Source organism: Xyrauchen texanus, chromosome 32, assembly GCF_025860055.1.
Source record: "Xyrauchen texanus isolate HMW12.3.18 chromosome 32, RBS_HiC_50CHRs, whole genome shotgun sequence".
NCBI classification, from domain to species: Eukaryota; Metazoa; Chordata; class Actinopteri; order Cypriniformes; family Catostomidae; genus Xyrauchen; species Xyrauchen texanus.
In genome coordinates this window covers 8,147,398-8,164,707 of record NC_068307.1, presented here as the reverse complement: position 1 = coordinate 8,164,707, position 17,310 = coordinate 8,147,398, and the positions used below count along the sequence as shown (strand labels likewise).

At 37.6% G+C, this 17,310-nt stretch overlaps 2 protein-coding genes across 3 annotated transcripts; both read left to right on the top strand.

The window, feature by feature from the left end:
• Positions 1-408: 408 nt before the first annotated feature.
• On the top strand, positions 409-14,271 carry LOC127626094 (adiponectin receptor protein 1-like). Of its 2 annotated transcripts, none has more exons than XM_052101648.1 (8): positions 409-533; positions 3,521-3,719; positions 3,854-3,967; positions 4,332-4,503; positions 8,778-8,964; positions 9,102-9,289; positions 10,840-11,033; positions 13,254-14,271. In XM_052101648.1, exons 2-8 carry the CDS (start codon positions 3,576-3,578, stop codon positions 13,380-13,382), a joined length of 1,128 nt encoding a protein of 375 aa, XP_051957608.1. In that variant the 5' UTR covers positions 409-533; positions 3,521-3,575; the 3' UTR covers positions 13,383-14,271. The 2 variants fall into 2 exon arrangements, with proteins under 2 accessions (XP_051957608.1, XP_051957609.1); XM_052101649.1 differs by having other exon boundaries at positions 9,107-9,289; positions 13,254-13,398.
• A 1,023-nt stretch (positions 14,272-15,294) lies between these two features.
• On the top strand, positions 15,295-17,307 carry rabif (RAB interacting factor). The gene is made up of 3 exons (XM_052101803.1): positions 15,295-15,468; positions 15,590-15,751; positions 15,935-17,307. Exons 2-3 carry the CDS (start codon positions 15,602-15,604, stop codon positions 16,181-16,183), a joined length of 399 nt encoding a protein of 132 aa, XP_051957763.1. The 5' UTR covers positions 15,295-15,468; positions 15,590-15,601; the 3' UTR covers positions 16,184-17,307.
• Positions 17,308-17,310: the final 3 nt, after the last annotated feature.

Sequence of the window (17,310 nt, the reverse complement as noted above, 5' to 3'; positions counted from 1 at the left end):
AAAATGCTCCATTTTGAAAGACTTAGCTGAGACAGTGGGATTTTTATCTTCCTAAAGCCTGCCAGCACATGCTGGATGAATGTGACCAGACAATTTTAGAAAGCCCCAAACATGCTGATAATTTTCTAGTGAACCTACTGCACCATTTTAAATCTTAGAGGTATTTGGTGTGTAGTCCTCGGCTGCACGTTTTCACCATCACTCCCTGTTATTTGACAATATTATAAATCACCTGCTGGAGATTACTGCTCTAAACTAGAAAACATTAATGAAAGCCATGATTAAATGGGTTAGTGTACCTAAAGAGGTCTACGACGGGAGGGGGTTGTTATAAAATCCATTTCCAGTATAACTTTCATCCAGCAGGTGGCGCCAATTCGCTGTTATTTCAAAGACAACTGAGAGCCAGCCAGTTGAAACTCGCTGTCTGACGTCCAGAACCGTTCAACTCTTTATTTATTTCTCCATCCTACTGGTGTTTGGTGACCATCCGGAAGAGATCACATTCCTTTAACAGCAGATCAGGACATCAGGTAAATGTGTGCACGACCAAATGCATTATTATTTCATTGCAACGGCGAAATGTTGTTTCTATTGATGTAGACACATCATCCTGACACAGTTTAGCGTTGCGCAGCGTAGCGGTCTGACTCTCAATGACAATCTGCTCTACTGTAACAGCTGTGGCTTTTCGTACCAATTTGGCTATGGCTTTCGTACCCACTAATAAATGCATCATTGATATGGGTAATTTTATTTGTAATAACATAGTTGCCTATAAAGTATTGTTGGTACGTCATCGTGTATGGTCTTGGTCGCAGGTGTCGTTGTATCATGACGTACATCGGTCCTTCTTCGAAAATGACAAGAAAACAGCCCAAAAATAAGCATGTTAGCAAACAGGCTAATTCAGGGGTGTAGATTCCGGGTGGGATGGAGGGGGTGGGGAGGTAACCCCCAATATTTATACCATGATCATGATCAAGTGCTTCACGCTGCAACCCCCCCCAATGTCGAAGAAAAATAAAAGTTCAAATGAATCAATAGCTTTTATGACAATGTATTTAAAAACAAACCTATTTTGACTCGTCCCTCGTTTAGTCTATTTAAAATGAGCAAAAATCGCGGTTACAGTTAAAAGGCGCTTACAAAAGAAATGAATGGGGCCAGTCAATAAACATTAAAATACACACTGTTTCAAAAGTATAGCCTCTAGACATACACATTATACCTGTTCTCATTATTTTAGTATGATAATATCAGGTATTAACCAGTTACAGTGTTTACCAGATTACCGGTTTACCGGTGTAATGGATCAACTGGGGATGTGCACGTGAATAATTTAAATGGCCTTTTCAGCAGATTCGCTCAATGAGAAAAGAAATTACATGTTGCACATCATAAAAAATGTTGTTTCATTGATGTCTGTTCTAATGAATTTGACACCATTTTAAGAGCGTTTTAATGGTTTAACTTGGTAATCTTCTGGTTTCCGGTGTTAATGTGGGACATTGGTTTGAATGGGAAATGGTGATTACACTTGACAAGTGCAGTAAATCGTAAGTGGAACTCTTTTATAAGCATTATTTAAAGCATTTTAGGCTGAAGTGTGTCAATGCTTTCAATTGTTGTTTTGTTTTGTATATAATGAATAATGGATTATTTAACCATGATAGATTGAGTAACGTTCTCCTACCATTGAAAATGATCAAAGTGATTAACTAATTAGAGCTAGGATGTTGGTTCAGTTGTAAGTCACAATGATACATCACTTAACAACCCTGGTCCAAATCCTGGTTCATCAAGTTGAATTGTGTCTTTGCAGATTATGATGTACTTTTAATAGATCTAATGAAAACTATTTTGTAAAACACAGACACAATTTATTATATTGTTCTAAACAAATCTATCAAAATTGCCCACATTATAACCTTCTGAATTTTCGGAGAATGGTTGAATCATGGATCTTATGATTGTGCCAAAGAAACAAAATCATCGTTTCTGAAGAACTTTCTCAGAGTATCATTTGTCATTGTTCAGTTTGGCCTTTGTACATGTTATCCAGTCTCCACACAAAAACAAAATTGCACTTCTGACAGATCATCTTTTGTCAGTGTTATGGGTAATCATATATATACAACATTGTCATGCACTGAATCTATCAAAATTAAAGGAAATTATTAAATAAATATAATTAAATGGACAGATCTAGGAAATATAACCCAGGTCTGTTCACATGGTTATGATCACGCTGCCACTAGACCAACCGGCTTTTCTATTATCCGCAAACAAAAATGTTCTTAAACTTATAAAACTGTGGTTATTTTTGGAATAAATTGAAGTAATGTATATGCCTAGTATTGACACATTTCAGCCTATGATGCTTTAGTGTTGCTAATTAAAGAGTTTTACTAATGCTTTACTGCTCTTGACAAGTGTAATCGCCAGTTCTCATTCAAACCATTGTCCCACGTTAACATGGGAAACCAGATGTTACCCTGTGAAACCATTAAAATCGCTCTTAAAAGGGTGTCAGATTTATTGGAACAGACATCGATGAAACAAAGCGGGTTAATAATGGTACCAACATTTAATTTTTTTTTATGTGCAACACGTCTTTTCTTTACTCGTTGACAATTCTCATTGAACGAATCTGCTGAAAAGGAAAGTAAATCATGTAAGTAACATTATTCACATGCACACGTACATCCCCAGTTAACACAATCCCCAGTTGATCCATAATACTGGCGTTATGTCGGCATGACAACAAAGGTATAATATTGGATGTACATTTAGTATGCTATTTTATCACACTTAAATCATGTTAACAGGCATAATTTTCACATCTTGTGGCTATACTTTTGAAACGGTTTGTATTTTAACATTTATAGCCTGGCCCCATTCACTTCCATTGTAAGTGCATCACTGTTGCCTCGATTTTCGCTTCTTTTTTAAAGAAAAGGAGGAACGAGTTGAAATTTCAGTTTTGTGGTAATCAACATTATAACACAAATGCTTTTGATTGAGCTTAACTTGTATTGAATCTTCAATATTCCTATAAGCAGCTCACTAGGATTCACAGCCAATGTGAAATATTTCAACTCAGTAGCATGTACAATCCAGATAAGAATGGCAAGTTGCAATTTTCTTATGTTTTCGAGACTGAATGCAAATTCCTAGAATGGCAAACATTAAGAGGCTGGTTTAGACCTGCCTGTGTTCAAGGCTCCTGCCAAAGGTAAGCTGTCTCTGTTGTTGTAATTAGGGCTGGACTGGTAATCTGGCATACTGAGCATTTTCCCGGTGGGCCGACGCACTGGGGCTGATGAGGGCCGGATTGGCCATTGGGAGAACCGAGTGGGTGGCGTGCCGGTGGGTCGGCCGCAGAATGGGCCGAATGGCTGCAATAAGCTAAAATGAGCCGCCGCGTTATGCAGAACGAATGCAGAAGCACCACTGTTGCTGGGAGTTTACAACAAAGTTTTTTGTTTTGATTAAAGTTGTCATTTTTGCCCCACAGCAAACTGAAGTGCAAGGCTTCAGAAGTTCGGGACGGGTCACAGGGCAGTCTACTGATGTCAGGCCAAATCAGGTCTGCCAGTCATGCGGACTGTCAGGTCACTGAGGAATGCCAAGTTCCAGCTGACTTGGAGCTGATGGAACTGGGTCCGCTGCTGAAGGAGAATGGGCCCCTTGGAGCCGCAGAACTCAGAACAGAGGCAAGAACCGCAATTATTAACCTGAATAGATTACAACCTCTCCAGTTTCTCGTATTCAGTGCCAGCGGAAAATGTTCCAGTATTGATTGGATTCAGTGCCAGTAGAAAATTATGAGTGCTGATTGTGTCTACAGGGAGAAAGTGGTCATGCAGATGATGAAGAGGAGGATAATGAAGAGGGAGAGGTTTTGACCCTACCACTGCAGGCTCACCATGCAATGGAGAAGATGGAGGAATTTGTACACAAGGTGTGATATTCCTGCATCCAGGTCATATTTTAAAGCTAATGTGTGTATACTTTTATTCCAGAAACTACTATAAGTAAGCCATTTGTTGGTGACTTCCCACCAACATTACTTTCGATCATCCGTGGAGCACAAAAGGAGATGTTAAGCAGAATGTTAGTCTTTGTCAGCATTCACTTTCCATGTATGAATAAAAAAGGTGCAATGAGAGTGAATGGTGACTGAAGCTTAAATTCTCTTTTTTTGCTCTAAGGGTAAAAAAAAGTTGATGATGGCAATTATAATTTTTTTTGGTGAACTATCCCTTTAAATCACATGACAAAACAATCTGTAATGCAAAATCTTATGGCTGTTCTGTGTTCTGCAGGTCTGGGAAGGCCGCTGGAGGGTCATTCCCTTTCACGTCCTACCAGAGTGGCTAAAAGACAATGACTACCTGCTGCATGGTCATCGGCCTCCCATGCCCTCCTTCCGTGCCTGCTTTAGGAGCATTTTTAGAATTCACACAGAGACTGGGAATATCTGGACTCATTTGTTGGGTAGGTTGGGGTTACAGTGTTGAGCCGTCGCTGAGAATAGTGGCTATTGTGCACCTCATGCATATATTTAGTGCATTAAGTATGCAGCAGATCGATTTCAAGTTTGGAGAACAAACACTGTCCTCATTTCAAAACCATAGGAGATCAGTATAATTACATTATATATTTTATTAACAGTGCAACTATGAACAGTTAGTGTGTGTGTGAAGTTATGTAGTAAATATTTTGTCATTTAGATTATTGTACTATTATCACTGTAGTAACATCACATTGTTATGAATCGACCAAAGCAGGCAATCACAGCCCTGCTGATATTTCGTACAACAGCACGATTGTGATTCATTTAGTAGAAAAGAAATACGCTTAATGTATTTTTTTATATGTTTACTCTGCCAACTCCAGTCCAGTTTTTTCATACCATGCTCCCTGCACACTTAATGGATCACTCAAGGCCTTTACACACCAGAAGCGACGCAATAATGCGAAACGAATAACAGAAGAATGGCCCTTTCACATTATAAGCGAGGTTAATTATCGCTGTTAACACATTCATGCCTTAACAAAAAGTGTCGCTTATCAACAAGACTACCCCGGTACGGTAGGTGCCGCAAATCACCTTTCAGTTGGTCTGTATAATCAACATAGTAAAAGACAAATTCTAGCCAACATTACCACGTTTTTGGTATACAAAATATCGGTGGCCGATATATTATTGGTCAATAATTGTGAAAATCGAAATATTATTGCGCCGATAATGAAATTACTGGCGATATTTTCACCCATAATTTGTTATGGTTTAATTGGTTGCAGCTGATAATGTCTGACTCCCTGTGGCTTAACTTCAGACAGGGACTCAGGGCAGCCGTGCAAGCGACAGTGCGCATGCACATACACAGCCTGTCTGTGTGAGTGAGAGCCAAGATCATGGTGCTTTGTGAGGATTATTTTAACATCTCTGCACCTTGTAACTTTGTTTTGAGGCTGGTTTAAGTCATCTTCTGTAAGTAACAACATGTCATTTCCCATATTCTGTTTGTTTCATGAGGGAATAAAAGAAAACGAAACAAAAACATGCATGTATGTTACTTGGGGGCAATCGTTTTCGCAAATTACTTCATGAAACTTTAATTGAAAGTGGGAAATAGAACATTGTAAATGCGATCATAAATATTAAACCATGTATACCAAGATTAGGGTTTGCGTTGTTTAAAAATATAAACTTTTTTTTTTTAAATATCAGTTATGTGTATCGGCAGGGTTGGGAGGGTTACTTTGACAGGGTTGGGTGGGGGCAGTGGTGGCTCAGTGGTTGAGGCTCAGGGTTACCAGACCAGAAGGTTGGGGGTTCATGCCCCAGCACCACCAAGATGCCACTGTTGGGCCCTTGAGCAAGGCACTTAACTCCAGGTTGCTCCAGGGGGATTGTCCCTGTAATAAGTGCACTGTAAGTCGCTTTGGATAAAAGCGTCTGCCAAATGCATAAATGTAATGTAAATGTTTTTAAATGTATTCCACTACAGATTACAGAATACATGTGTAAAATGTCATTTGTAACATATTCCACTAGATTACTCAAGGTCAGTCTCAATACTTCAGATTTCTTCTTCAGCACTGGTAGATTTTTTCACTTGTTTTGACTATAAACTGCCAGTACAGTAGACAAAATACACATGTTAAAAATACATTCTCTGAAAAACCTAAATATCTTATGCAGACAAGATCAATCTAATTTATCTTGTTTTATGGATCTTTTTATATTTGTACAGGAAAACAATACAAAAACGATCAAGAATACGATTTTTGCCCAAATATCAAAGGTCTTACTAGAAAAAAAAAGTTATGATCCAACGTGAATTTTCATGATAAAAAATATGATCGTGTCTTGTAACATGTGCATGTAAAATGGCTAGAAATAGCATATTAGCTTAGCGTAAAGCTGACATTTCATCTGCTCCAAACTGCTCGTATGAATGTAACACATCATAAGAAAGTTGTTCAAATGCACTTTGGATCGCATCATATATATCTATAAATTATTCCATCTGAAAGGACAAAATATTAAATGAAACAAATGACAATAAAATGCAATAAAGTAATCTACAATAAAAGCAATCTCTTCAGTAATCAAAATACTTTTTGAATGTAACTTTATACTAATTACAAATTATTTAAATTGTAAATGTTGTGGAATACAGTTATATTTTGAATTTAAATACGTAATCCCGTTATATGTATTCCGCACTTTAAAAATTGACCATCCTTTAGTGGACTGCATCTTAACCAAAGTGGATTATCTACTAAATCAGTTTTTCAGCATTATCTTTTGCTGGGTTCCAGGACATGTTGGTCTTGCAGGAAATGAACAAGCTGATGTAGCTGCTAAGGAAGCTCTTAATCAGGAAGTTAATGAATGTCAAATCCCTCCCTCAGATATCAGACCGATTATTAACCGATATATTTTAAATAAGTGGCAAGAAGAGTGGAATATGTGCAAGAACAATAAGTTGTATGTAATTCATCCGGAAATTTCAAACAGACTTTTTATCAATTTTAAAACAAGATTTGATCAAGTGGTCTACACCAGATGTCGTATAGGTCACGCAAATCTGACCCATGCCTTTTTGCTTAAAGGTGAAGACCCAACCCTATGTATGTTTTGTAATATTCCCTTATCTGTCAAACATATTTTACTAGATTGTCCTGGTCTTAACACAAGTAGAATGCTCTTTTATGAAGTTACCTCGTTAAAGGACTTATTTAATGAGATTGTGCCTGAAAAGGTTTTGGATTTCTTATCATATATTAATCTTAAAAAAAATATTGTATAATATGACTTGCTATTTATATTTGTTTTGTTTTTATTGTATTTATATGATATTTGTTTTTTGTAATTGAATTCTTGCCATGAAAATAGCTTTGATCGCTGACATGGCATTAAATAAAACATACTACTACTACATGTATTCCGGAACTCCCCAACCCTGGGTATCAGCCACAATGAGCTGTGAATTATCGGCTGTCGATATCAGCCCAGAAATTCCATATCGGTGCATCCCTACAAGGGCACTTTGATACAAAGACATATATACAGTACAGAGTCCACTGCATGAAACAGCAATATTATTAATATAGTGTGAAGAAAAACACAATATTCTTAAAGTTTTTAATTTAAAAATGTATACAAAGTCAAAAATGCAGCAATATATATTGTATTAGAGATATAAGAGAACTCACGTAAGATTAAATGTGAAGACAAAAAACACAGCAATATAAAATATATTATGAAGACATTCCACATAAGATCAGAGAGTTTTTTAAAGGGAATGCGAGGCTGTGATGCAGGAATATCATATAAATGTGTCATTTTATTTTTTTTATTTTTTTTAAGGCAGTTGATGCAAATGAACATTGTTGGGTAAGTTACTAAAAAAAGTAATTCACTACAAATTACTAACTACATTTCTAAAATTATAATCAGGTTGCTTTACTGATTCATTCATTAAAAAGTAATCACATTACTAATTACTTTAGTTTTTTATTGCCACACACCCTTCAGCTGACACAGAAATGCAAACAGACGTACATACGAATTCACATTTTAATTGTAAAACATACAAATAATATATTTATTAACTTAAAAGTTATGACTTTCATTGAAAGTCCGTAACTAATCTTATTACAAGAATTTTAAATGTAATGTATTACACTACTTTTTGTGCCTAAAAGTAATTAGATTACAGTAAGTAGTTACTTTGTAATCCAATTACACCCAACACTGCCCATGAACTACACATGCTATCCAAAGAGTGCTTCTATACTCTTTGTCCTAACTGCTAGTTCAGGATTTCTTCCTCAAGTTACTTCAGCGTTTTCCGTTGGTGGTCAAAACAGCTTTCTGTGCTTTAGCGACACATGTTGTGCTGGTTGTGGTAACTGCAATGGCCAAAGCTCATATTTTATTGATCAGGTGAAGAAAAAGAATCGACACACTCAAAAAAAATCTCTTCATTTGTGCCTGAAGTTCGCTCCAGGTGTGAGTGGCTAAATAGGAATCCTTTGTTTCTATTCAAATTTCACGTTTGGTCTACAAAGGCCTTTAGCGTGACGTTTCTCTCAGCAGTGAGTGAGCAGGGAACAGAATATATATAAGGACTGAATAGTGAAGCATCTAGTGAAGTGCTGTTAAACTCTTCTGTCAGGTTAGAGGACTAGAACTAAATGTTGTATAATATAAATATTAATCTTATCATTGTGTATTATTTGTTTTTGCATAGGGTTAATCTTATTCTTGTGCCTGGGGACACTTACCATGCTGAGGCCAAATATGTACTTCATGGCCCCCTTGCAGGAGAAGGTAGTGTTTGGCATGTTCTTCTTGGGTGCAGTGCTGTGCCTCAGCTTCTCCTGGCTTTTTCACACTGTCTACTGCCATTCTGAGAAAGTGTCTCGCACTTTCTCCAAGTGAGTTCACCTCCTCATTGGAAATGACATGATATAGTTCATCTCTCTCCTTATCTTATGTTTCTCTCTCTCTCTCTCTCTCTCTTGCTCTTGCTATCTTTCTCTCTTTCTCTCTCTCTCTCTCTCTCTCTCTTTAGACTAGACTATTCTGGCATTGCTTTGCTGATCATGGGCTCTTTTGTGCCCTGGCTTTACTACTCCTTCTACTGCTCTCCTCAGCCACGTCTCATCTACCTCACAATCGTCTGTGTGCTGGGCATTGCAGCTATCGTTGTTGCCCAGTGGGACCGCTTCTCCACGCCCCGCCACAGGCCCACCAGAGCAGGTGCCAGTGACAAGTTTGCCATAACTTGTCAATGTAAACAAAATACTTTTTCCATTCTTGCTAATGTTGGATGCAGGCTCATTTTTGGCCAATCTTTGATGCTAAATGTGGAGGTTATCTGTATTGACATTTGGACAAGGATGGTAGATGCTGAACAGTGAAGTCAAATAGGCTTCAAGGAATAGTTCACCCAAAAATGAGAATTCTGTCATTATTTATTCAACCTCATGTCATTCCAAACTTATATGACTTTCTTTCTTGCATGATCTTAACACACTTTTTTGCGATTCTAAAGGACATGAATATTAACCCTGGGCTGTCAAACTCTGAAAATGGCAACAAAAATAAGCACACCATAAAATCAGTAAAAATCATTGATTTGACTCAAGGACTATATTCCAAATGTTCTGAAACTGTATGGTCACTTTGTGTGAAGAAAAACAAAGTGATTCAGGTTTTGAGTGACATTAGGGGGAATAAATAATGACACAATTTTCATTTTGGGGTGAACTATTACTTTAATGTTAAGGGCAAACACTAGAGGTAGGCAGATATATCGGTTTTACTGATTAATCGGTGCTGATAGTTGCTGTGACAAGGAGGAGGGCGTGGCCAGGCCGTGAGGACACACGGCTGGCCCTGAATCAGGCTAATCAGCTGGGAGGTGGATAAAGTCGAGCCAGAGGTGCCAGTTAGAGATAGAGTATGTGTTTGCGTTTAAGTTGATTTGAGTTAATTTATGTTATTAAAACTTAAGCTGACTGTTCAGCTGGTTCCCGCCTCCTCCTTGCCCACCTTACCCTGTTAGATTGGTCCCGAAACCCAGGAAGGAGGAGGGATGCGCTGTCGCGGAGTCCTCACTGCTGCCATCCACCAGGGGAGTAGCCCTGGCCGTCTGCCTGGGGGCGGAGGGGTCGCTGCCGAGAGACGGATGAACCATTGTCATCCGCCTAGAAAGGGGGAGGACCCGTTCCGTCCACCAGGGGTCGGAGGACTCTCTGCCGTCCTCTAGGGGAGGAGCGAGCTGTCCTCCGCTAGAGGTCGGAGGACCAGGCGACGGCATGTCGGCGCTATGTGTGTGTCTATGTGTTTGTTTTTAAGTTAATTTGAGTTCATTTATATTATTAAAACTTATGTTGACTGTTCAGCTGGTTCCCGCCTCCTCCTTGCCCACCTTACCGCGTGCGTTACAGTTGCTTTTTGGATTTATCGGTATCAGCAAAAATCCATGTAAATAGTTTTTCAACATTTCACAATAAGAGTCCCTAGTGTGTTTCGGGCTTGTTTATACATAAAAGTCCCACGTTATGCACCAATTCTTCATTCTTTCTAGTTATTTGGGGGATTTTTATCTGCATCTGGAATTGTTTTCATTTAGGACTCTTTGTCTTTGCCTGCCACAGTTAAGAAAGAATGCAATTGTATCGGTTATCGCCCTTTCCCTCCACCTTAGTCGGTATCAGCAAAATCCACTATCGGTCGACCTCTAGCAAATACAGGTTTAACAGTACTTTTATTCATAGAAATTTGTTTTTTTGCTTTTTCTTAAGGAGTTTTCATGGGTCTTGGACTGAGTGGGATTGTTCCCACCATGCACTTCACCATAGAGGAGGGTTTTGTCAAGGCCACTACAGTTGGACAGATGGGCTGGTTCTATTTAATGGGCGCCATGTACATTACAGGTGCCGGGCTGTATGCTGCACGAATCCCAGAGCGCTATTTCCCGGGCAAGTGTGATATTTGGGTAAGTTATAGCTGAAGTGTGTAATTTCTGTACCACTAGCGTCACCAAACGGAATTGCAAAATGAATGAATTTTGGGATAGTTCACCCAAAAATGAAAATTCTCTCATCATCTTCTCATACCATATTCATGTCATGCCAGATTTGTATGACTTACTTTCTTCTGCTTAACATAAACTAAGATTTTTAGATGAATAGCTCTGTAGGTGAATGGGGAACAAAACGTTGAAGCTCCAAAAATCACATAAAGGCAGCATAAAACTCAAGTCATAAACATACATTTAAGCCCTGTTTTACTATCAATCTCCACTTAGGCCTGATTCACATATACTTCGTGAGTGAGGCATGAGCAGCGCATTTTCGTTTCGGCACCAATGTTAACAGATTACACTCTTCACATTACAAGTGTGAGTCCCGAGGTGACAGGTCCGAAAATCATCCCAAACACGGCAGTGAGTGGATAGTTTCGGCGCCGAGCCTATTTTTGCAGTGCGGCTAACACTGTAGAAAAAATTATAATCCGGTTATTTTAGAAAAGACGCAAAAGCAAATAAACAATATTTAAACCAAACCTACTATACACTACAATTTATAGGTCTGCTTACAAACAAACAAACTCAAAATAACAAAATAAATGAAAGAATTAATAAATTACATTGCAGGATTTTTCTGTATATATAGACAGATAGTTTAGAAGAGACGGACCACTGGTATTAAAATGAATTGGAGAAAATGGAACCGATGTAGAAAGGAAGTCTCACTTTATAGGTACAAGAGCCAATCACCTTTTAGATACAAATGTCACCCGTCAATTAGCTCGAGAATGTGCATATTAGCTGAACCAGCCTGAGAAAAAGTGTTTTTATTTTAAGTGATTTGAGCTTATGAAGCACAGTTTATGATACTATTGTTGTCAGATTTTTCTGCTGATTTTAAATATGTTCCGTTTTGGAAATTTTAGTCTTCCCCTTTCAAGTAAATAGGAGCTGTACTTTTGTTGCTTGTTTACAAAGAAAATAGCTGCCCTGCCTGCCTGAGAGCATTCAAAAAATGACCGCAGAGTGGACTGACTTGACTTTGATATATTAACCAATCCGTACCACATACGCTGATAAACAAGTGCACGTGACTGCCTGCCAGTGCCGTATGAACCTAGAAAAGAGACGCAGCCAATGTGAAAGCCCAAACATAACACGTTGCTCACGCTCTGACAAAGTCTTTCAAGCAAGTCAGTCCACGTCAGCCATTTTTGGGAGGCTATTTCCAGTCATGCCAGTGCAGCTCCAATCTACTTGAATGGGAAAAGACAGAAATCTCCTAAACGGTTGGTCTAGAAAGGACATATTTCAAATCAGCAGTAAAATCTGAGAACACTGGAATAATAAATTGTACTACTTCACCTTAGATTAACTTAGAAAAACTTTTTTTGGCACGTATAGCTAATGCACATGCCCTTTGTCGAGTTGATTGACAGGCGATGTCTGTATTTAAAAGGTGATTGGCTCTTTTACCTGTAAAGTGGGACTTTATTTCTACATTCGTTGCCGGCTGCCGTTGGGCATTCCAATTTCTCCCATTAATTTTAATAGAATTGGCCCATCTCTGCTAAATAATCTCTGGCTCCGCTCACAGAGTATGTGTTAAAATGACATTACACTTTCATATTCTTTTATTTTACTGATTTGCATTCTTCTTGCATATCTCCAACTACTGGGCAAGGAGGATAATTTCGAGTAAAAGAGGACAACTATTGAACTGTTTCTCACCCACACCTATCATATCATTTCTGATAATATAGATATAACCACTGGAGTTTATATGGATTACTTTTATGCAGCCTTTATGTGATTTTTGCAGCTTCAAAGTTCTGGTCACCATTCACTTGCATCGAATGAACCTACAAAGCACAGATATTCTTCTAAAAATCTTAATTTGTGTTAAGCAGAAGAAAGAAAGTCATACACCTCTGGAATGCATGAAGGCGAGTAAAGGATGAGAGTTTTGGGGTGAACTATCCCTTTAAGGTGTTCCTTGACTTTTTATTTGTACCATGGTGACATTTTTGTTTTTTTGAAGACTCCGGTATAAACAGTTTTTACTCATCTTAGAAAATGTTAATGCATTACACGCCTTTTTTATTATTGATTTCATACAGTATATTTGCATAAAGTGATTTGCAAACATTTCATTTAACTAATTTGCTCTCTTGGCTCTCTTCTTAGTTTCAGTCACACCAGATATTCCATGTGCTGGTGGTGGCAGCAGCCTTTATTCATTTCTATGGGGTCTCCAACCTGCAGGAGTTTCGCTATGGTCTTGAGGGAGGCTGCACTGATGACACTCTTCTCTGAGGGCTCCGACCCACACACCCAGCCCTATTTGAATTAGGATTTCAGTGCCCCCATTAATCAAAATAATCCTTATTTTTTATTCTGTTACAGCGTATGAGCAACTTTGTTGAACAAGTATCTTATAGCTGGAACATGACCCTTGTCATCATTGAACTTTTAATTTGAGAACAATCTCTTGGGTTTAACGTGTTTTTTTTTTAAGTGAAAAGCACTTTTCAATGAGTTGTAGAAAAGACTCCTCATAACATAATGCATCAAAGTGGTGTTTTTCGAATTACAGGAGGAAATTATCTTTTCTTGACACCATTTGATGCACACCTGAATTATTGCTCGAATTTCACTGATAGAACAATATCTTGGTAATTGTTTTTATTCATACTGACTGGAAAATGCACAAAGGGCAAATAAGGGGTTTAAGGGTTTCCGGCTAAATCTACATGCTTTGAACATATTCACAATTTTTTACTTCCAGATCAAATGAAAATATACACAGGTCAACTGTTACACCTTACAGCACAGTCTATTAACAATACATTTTACTGTAAAGTATATAAGTATTCCTGTGCCTTAGGCCACTGGAAATAGGTTATATATATATGGGCCAAAACTACAGTGTAGTCAATTTCATAAATTGCAAATAGCTAGTGATTTTCCTTTGCAAGCAATCCATTCAATTTAAAAAGGTTAAAAAACGAAATAACATGTTTGACCTTTATTGAGGAACTTTCTGAGACTGCTGTTTGTAAAAAGTAGTGTTTTATCCTTTTTAAATAAGCTAACTGTGTGGCTTTACCACAAAGAATAAACAATCCATATATACATGTGTTATGTGTAGAGGTGGTAAATCATTTACATTTAAATAAAATGTGAAATGTTCAATAAATATTTATGGACCACACCTTAAGTTTATTTTATTTCATTGATGGATTTATAAAGTGGAGATAATATCTACTTATTTTTTTTATTTTATATATTAAAGCGATAGTTCAACCAAAAATGAAAATCCTCTCATCATTTACTCCCCTTCATGCCTTCCCAGATGTATGACTATCTTTTTTTCTTCTGAAAAGATTTTAAGAAAAATATCTCTGCACTGTAGGTCCACACAATGCAAGTGAATGGTGGCCAAAACTTTGAAAGTCCAAAATGCACATAAAGGCAGCATAAAAGTAATCCATATGACTCCATATGGTTTAATCCGTGTCTTTAGAGGAAATATGATTGTGAGAGTGAGAAAGAGATCAATATTTAAGTACTTTTTTACTATAAATCTCCACTTTAAAATTCTTCTTTTCTTTTTGGCAATTTGCATTCTTTGTATATCACCACCTACTGGGCAGGGAGGAGAATCTATAGTAAAAAAGGACTTAAATATTGATCAGTTTATATCCCTATCAAATGGCTTCCGAAGATATGGATTAAACCAATGGATTACTTTTATGCTGCCCTCATGTGCTTTTTTTTTTCTCTGAATTTTTTGGACCATTGTTTGGACCTATAGAGCTCATGTTGTCTTCTAAAAATCTTTTTAATAAGTTTTTGTTCAGCAGAAGAAAGTAAGTCTTACACATCTGGGATGACATGAGGGTGAGTATATTATGAGAGTATTTTCATTTTGTGTGAACTATCTCTTTAAAAAAAAATTTGAACGCCTTGAAGTCCATTTTAAAAGTATAATCTTTATTAGACATTTGCGTATAACTGACTCACTAAAAGTGGATTTTATTTGCAAATATAAATTACATTATAAATAACTAACATATGTGTCTTACGTTTTAATTGGACTTTTGAAGAATATTACGAGTATGTGCACATACTCATACTCTGCTTTGCAGAGTTTGAAAATGGAGGCGGTGTGATTCTGGGTGGAACGAAAAAATTCGGGAATTCTTTTTAGCCGGTCTGCATTGGCAGTTGCGCAAATACGGCAGCAGCCGACCAGAGTCCGCTAGTTTATTTTCTACAAAATTGTTTACTGTTTTAGTTTACCTAGCTTGTCATATATGTGCTCAACATTTCAAAGACTATATTTGAATAATAAGTTTGTCTCGAACGGAAGTAGTTGTCCGTATGGTCTAATTCAGAGGTGAGGATCCTTAATTACTTGTCACTTATTTAGCCAGTTAGTTAATACAATTATGTGATTTGCATTGACAGACGAACACTAATCAACCTATGTTCTAAGTTATAGTATGTCTTGTTTTCAGTTGTTTACGAACATGGATGACAGTAAACAGACTTCCTCTCCCGAAAGATCTGTAGACCCCCCTCTTTTGTCAGAGGATGGCAAAAATATGAAATCAGTTTTGTGCCAACGATGTGGTTCCAAGGTGCTCTGCCCAGGCATGGCAGTGTTTGCAGAAAAGGAGGTAATTTTGTTCGCGATTAGTGTGAAACATACATTACATGATAATTCATTATAATTTACAGCAGTTCAGTCATTTTTTAAATTATAGTCTTATACAAATTTCAAGTGCACAATGTTATGTATTTTCTTGAGAGGTAAATGTCCTCTTTTTTTCTCCATGTAAACGCCCCTTCTCATTTACCAGCTGTTTCTGCCTTCAATGAGAAAGAAAACCTCCATTGGCCAGTCAGATGGGACCTTGGAAGGGGACACATTAACAGCTCACTGGCTGGTTGACGACATGTACACATTTGAGAATGTGGGCTTCACCAAAGATGTTGGCAAAGTGAAGTACCTTATTTGTGCTGATTGTGAGATTGGACCTATTGGCTGGCATTGTGTGGATGACAAGAAGAGCTTCTATGTGGCATTGGACAGGGTAAATCATGAATAGAGCACATGTCTGAATTACTGTCTGGAAAATGATATGGTATTTGACAGTGCAACTTAATGTCTTATTGGAGAAACCTCTATAGGTCCAGTTTTTGCACTTCTTACAAAGTGCAGATAAATGTAGTGTTTCTAGATAAAAAACATTTATTGTGAAACATTTCATACTTGGCCAATTTGCACACTGACATGTGCACAACTGCTCCTGTCTATCACCAAGTCTCTTTTGAAAATAACATAGATGCAGACAATGCTTCTAAACATTCCTTAAAGGAATAGTGCACCCATCATTTTAATTATCTCATTATTTACTCGCCCTCATGCCATCCCAAATGTGTCTGAATTTTAAGATTTTTAATAAAATATCTCTAATCTGTAGGTCCACGCAGTACAAGTGATTGGTGACCAAAACTTTTAAGCTCAAAAAAACACAAAGGCAGCTTGAGACTCCAGTGGTTTAATCCCTGTTTTCTTCATCTGTTTTAGGTGAACAGACCAAAATGTAACTCCTTTTTCAATGTACGCCTTGCCATTGCAGTCTCTAGTCACTATCAAGCTTGATTACTCTTTCTAGTGCTTGGCGCATGTGCAGAGTGTTAGATGCCACTAGGAAGTTTAATCGAGATTGATATCGAGTTATTCATGGTCAATGACTGCTGATGTCAATATTTATTGTGGAAAAGGAGCTAAATTTCGCTCTGTTCTCACCCCCAATCCGATTGAGTCGCTTCAGAATACATGGATTTAACCACTGGAGTCTTATGGATTACTTTTATGCTCCCTTTATGTGTTTTTGGAGCTTCAAATTTTGCTCACCATTCATTTCCATTGTGTGGAGCTACAGAGCTGAAATATTCTTCTAAAAAAAAAAAAAAAAAACTTTATTTGTGTCCTGCAGAAGATAGAAAGTCATAAACATCTGGGATGGAAGGAGGGGGAGTAAATGATGAGAGAATTTTCATTTTTGGATGATCTATCCTTTTAACACAAGGCCCTTGCCAATCCATCTCATCTCTCCTTGAGTTTTCATAAAACACAAAGCCAGTTCTTTGAATGAAGAGACTGGGGAAAAGGACAATGCTGGTCAAGTAACAAAAAGGTGATGTGATAAAATAAAATACAATCCTAAAC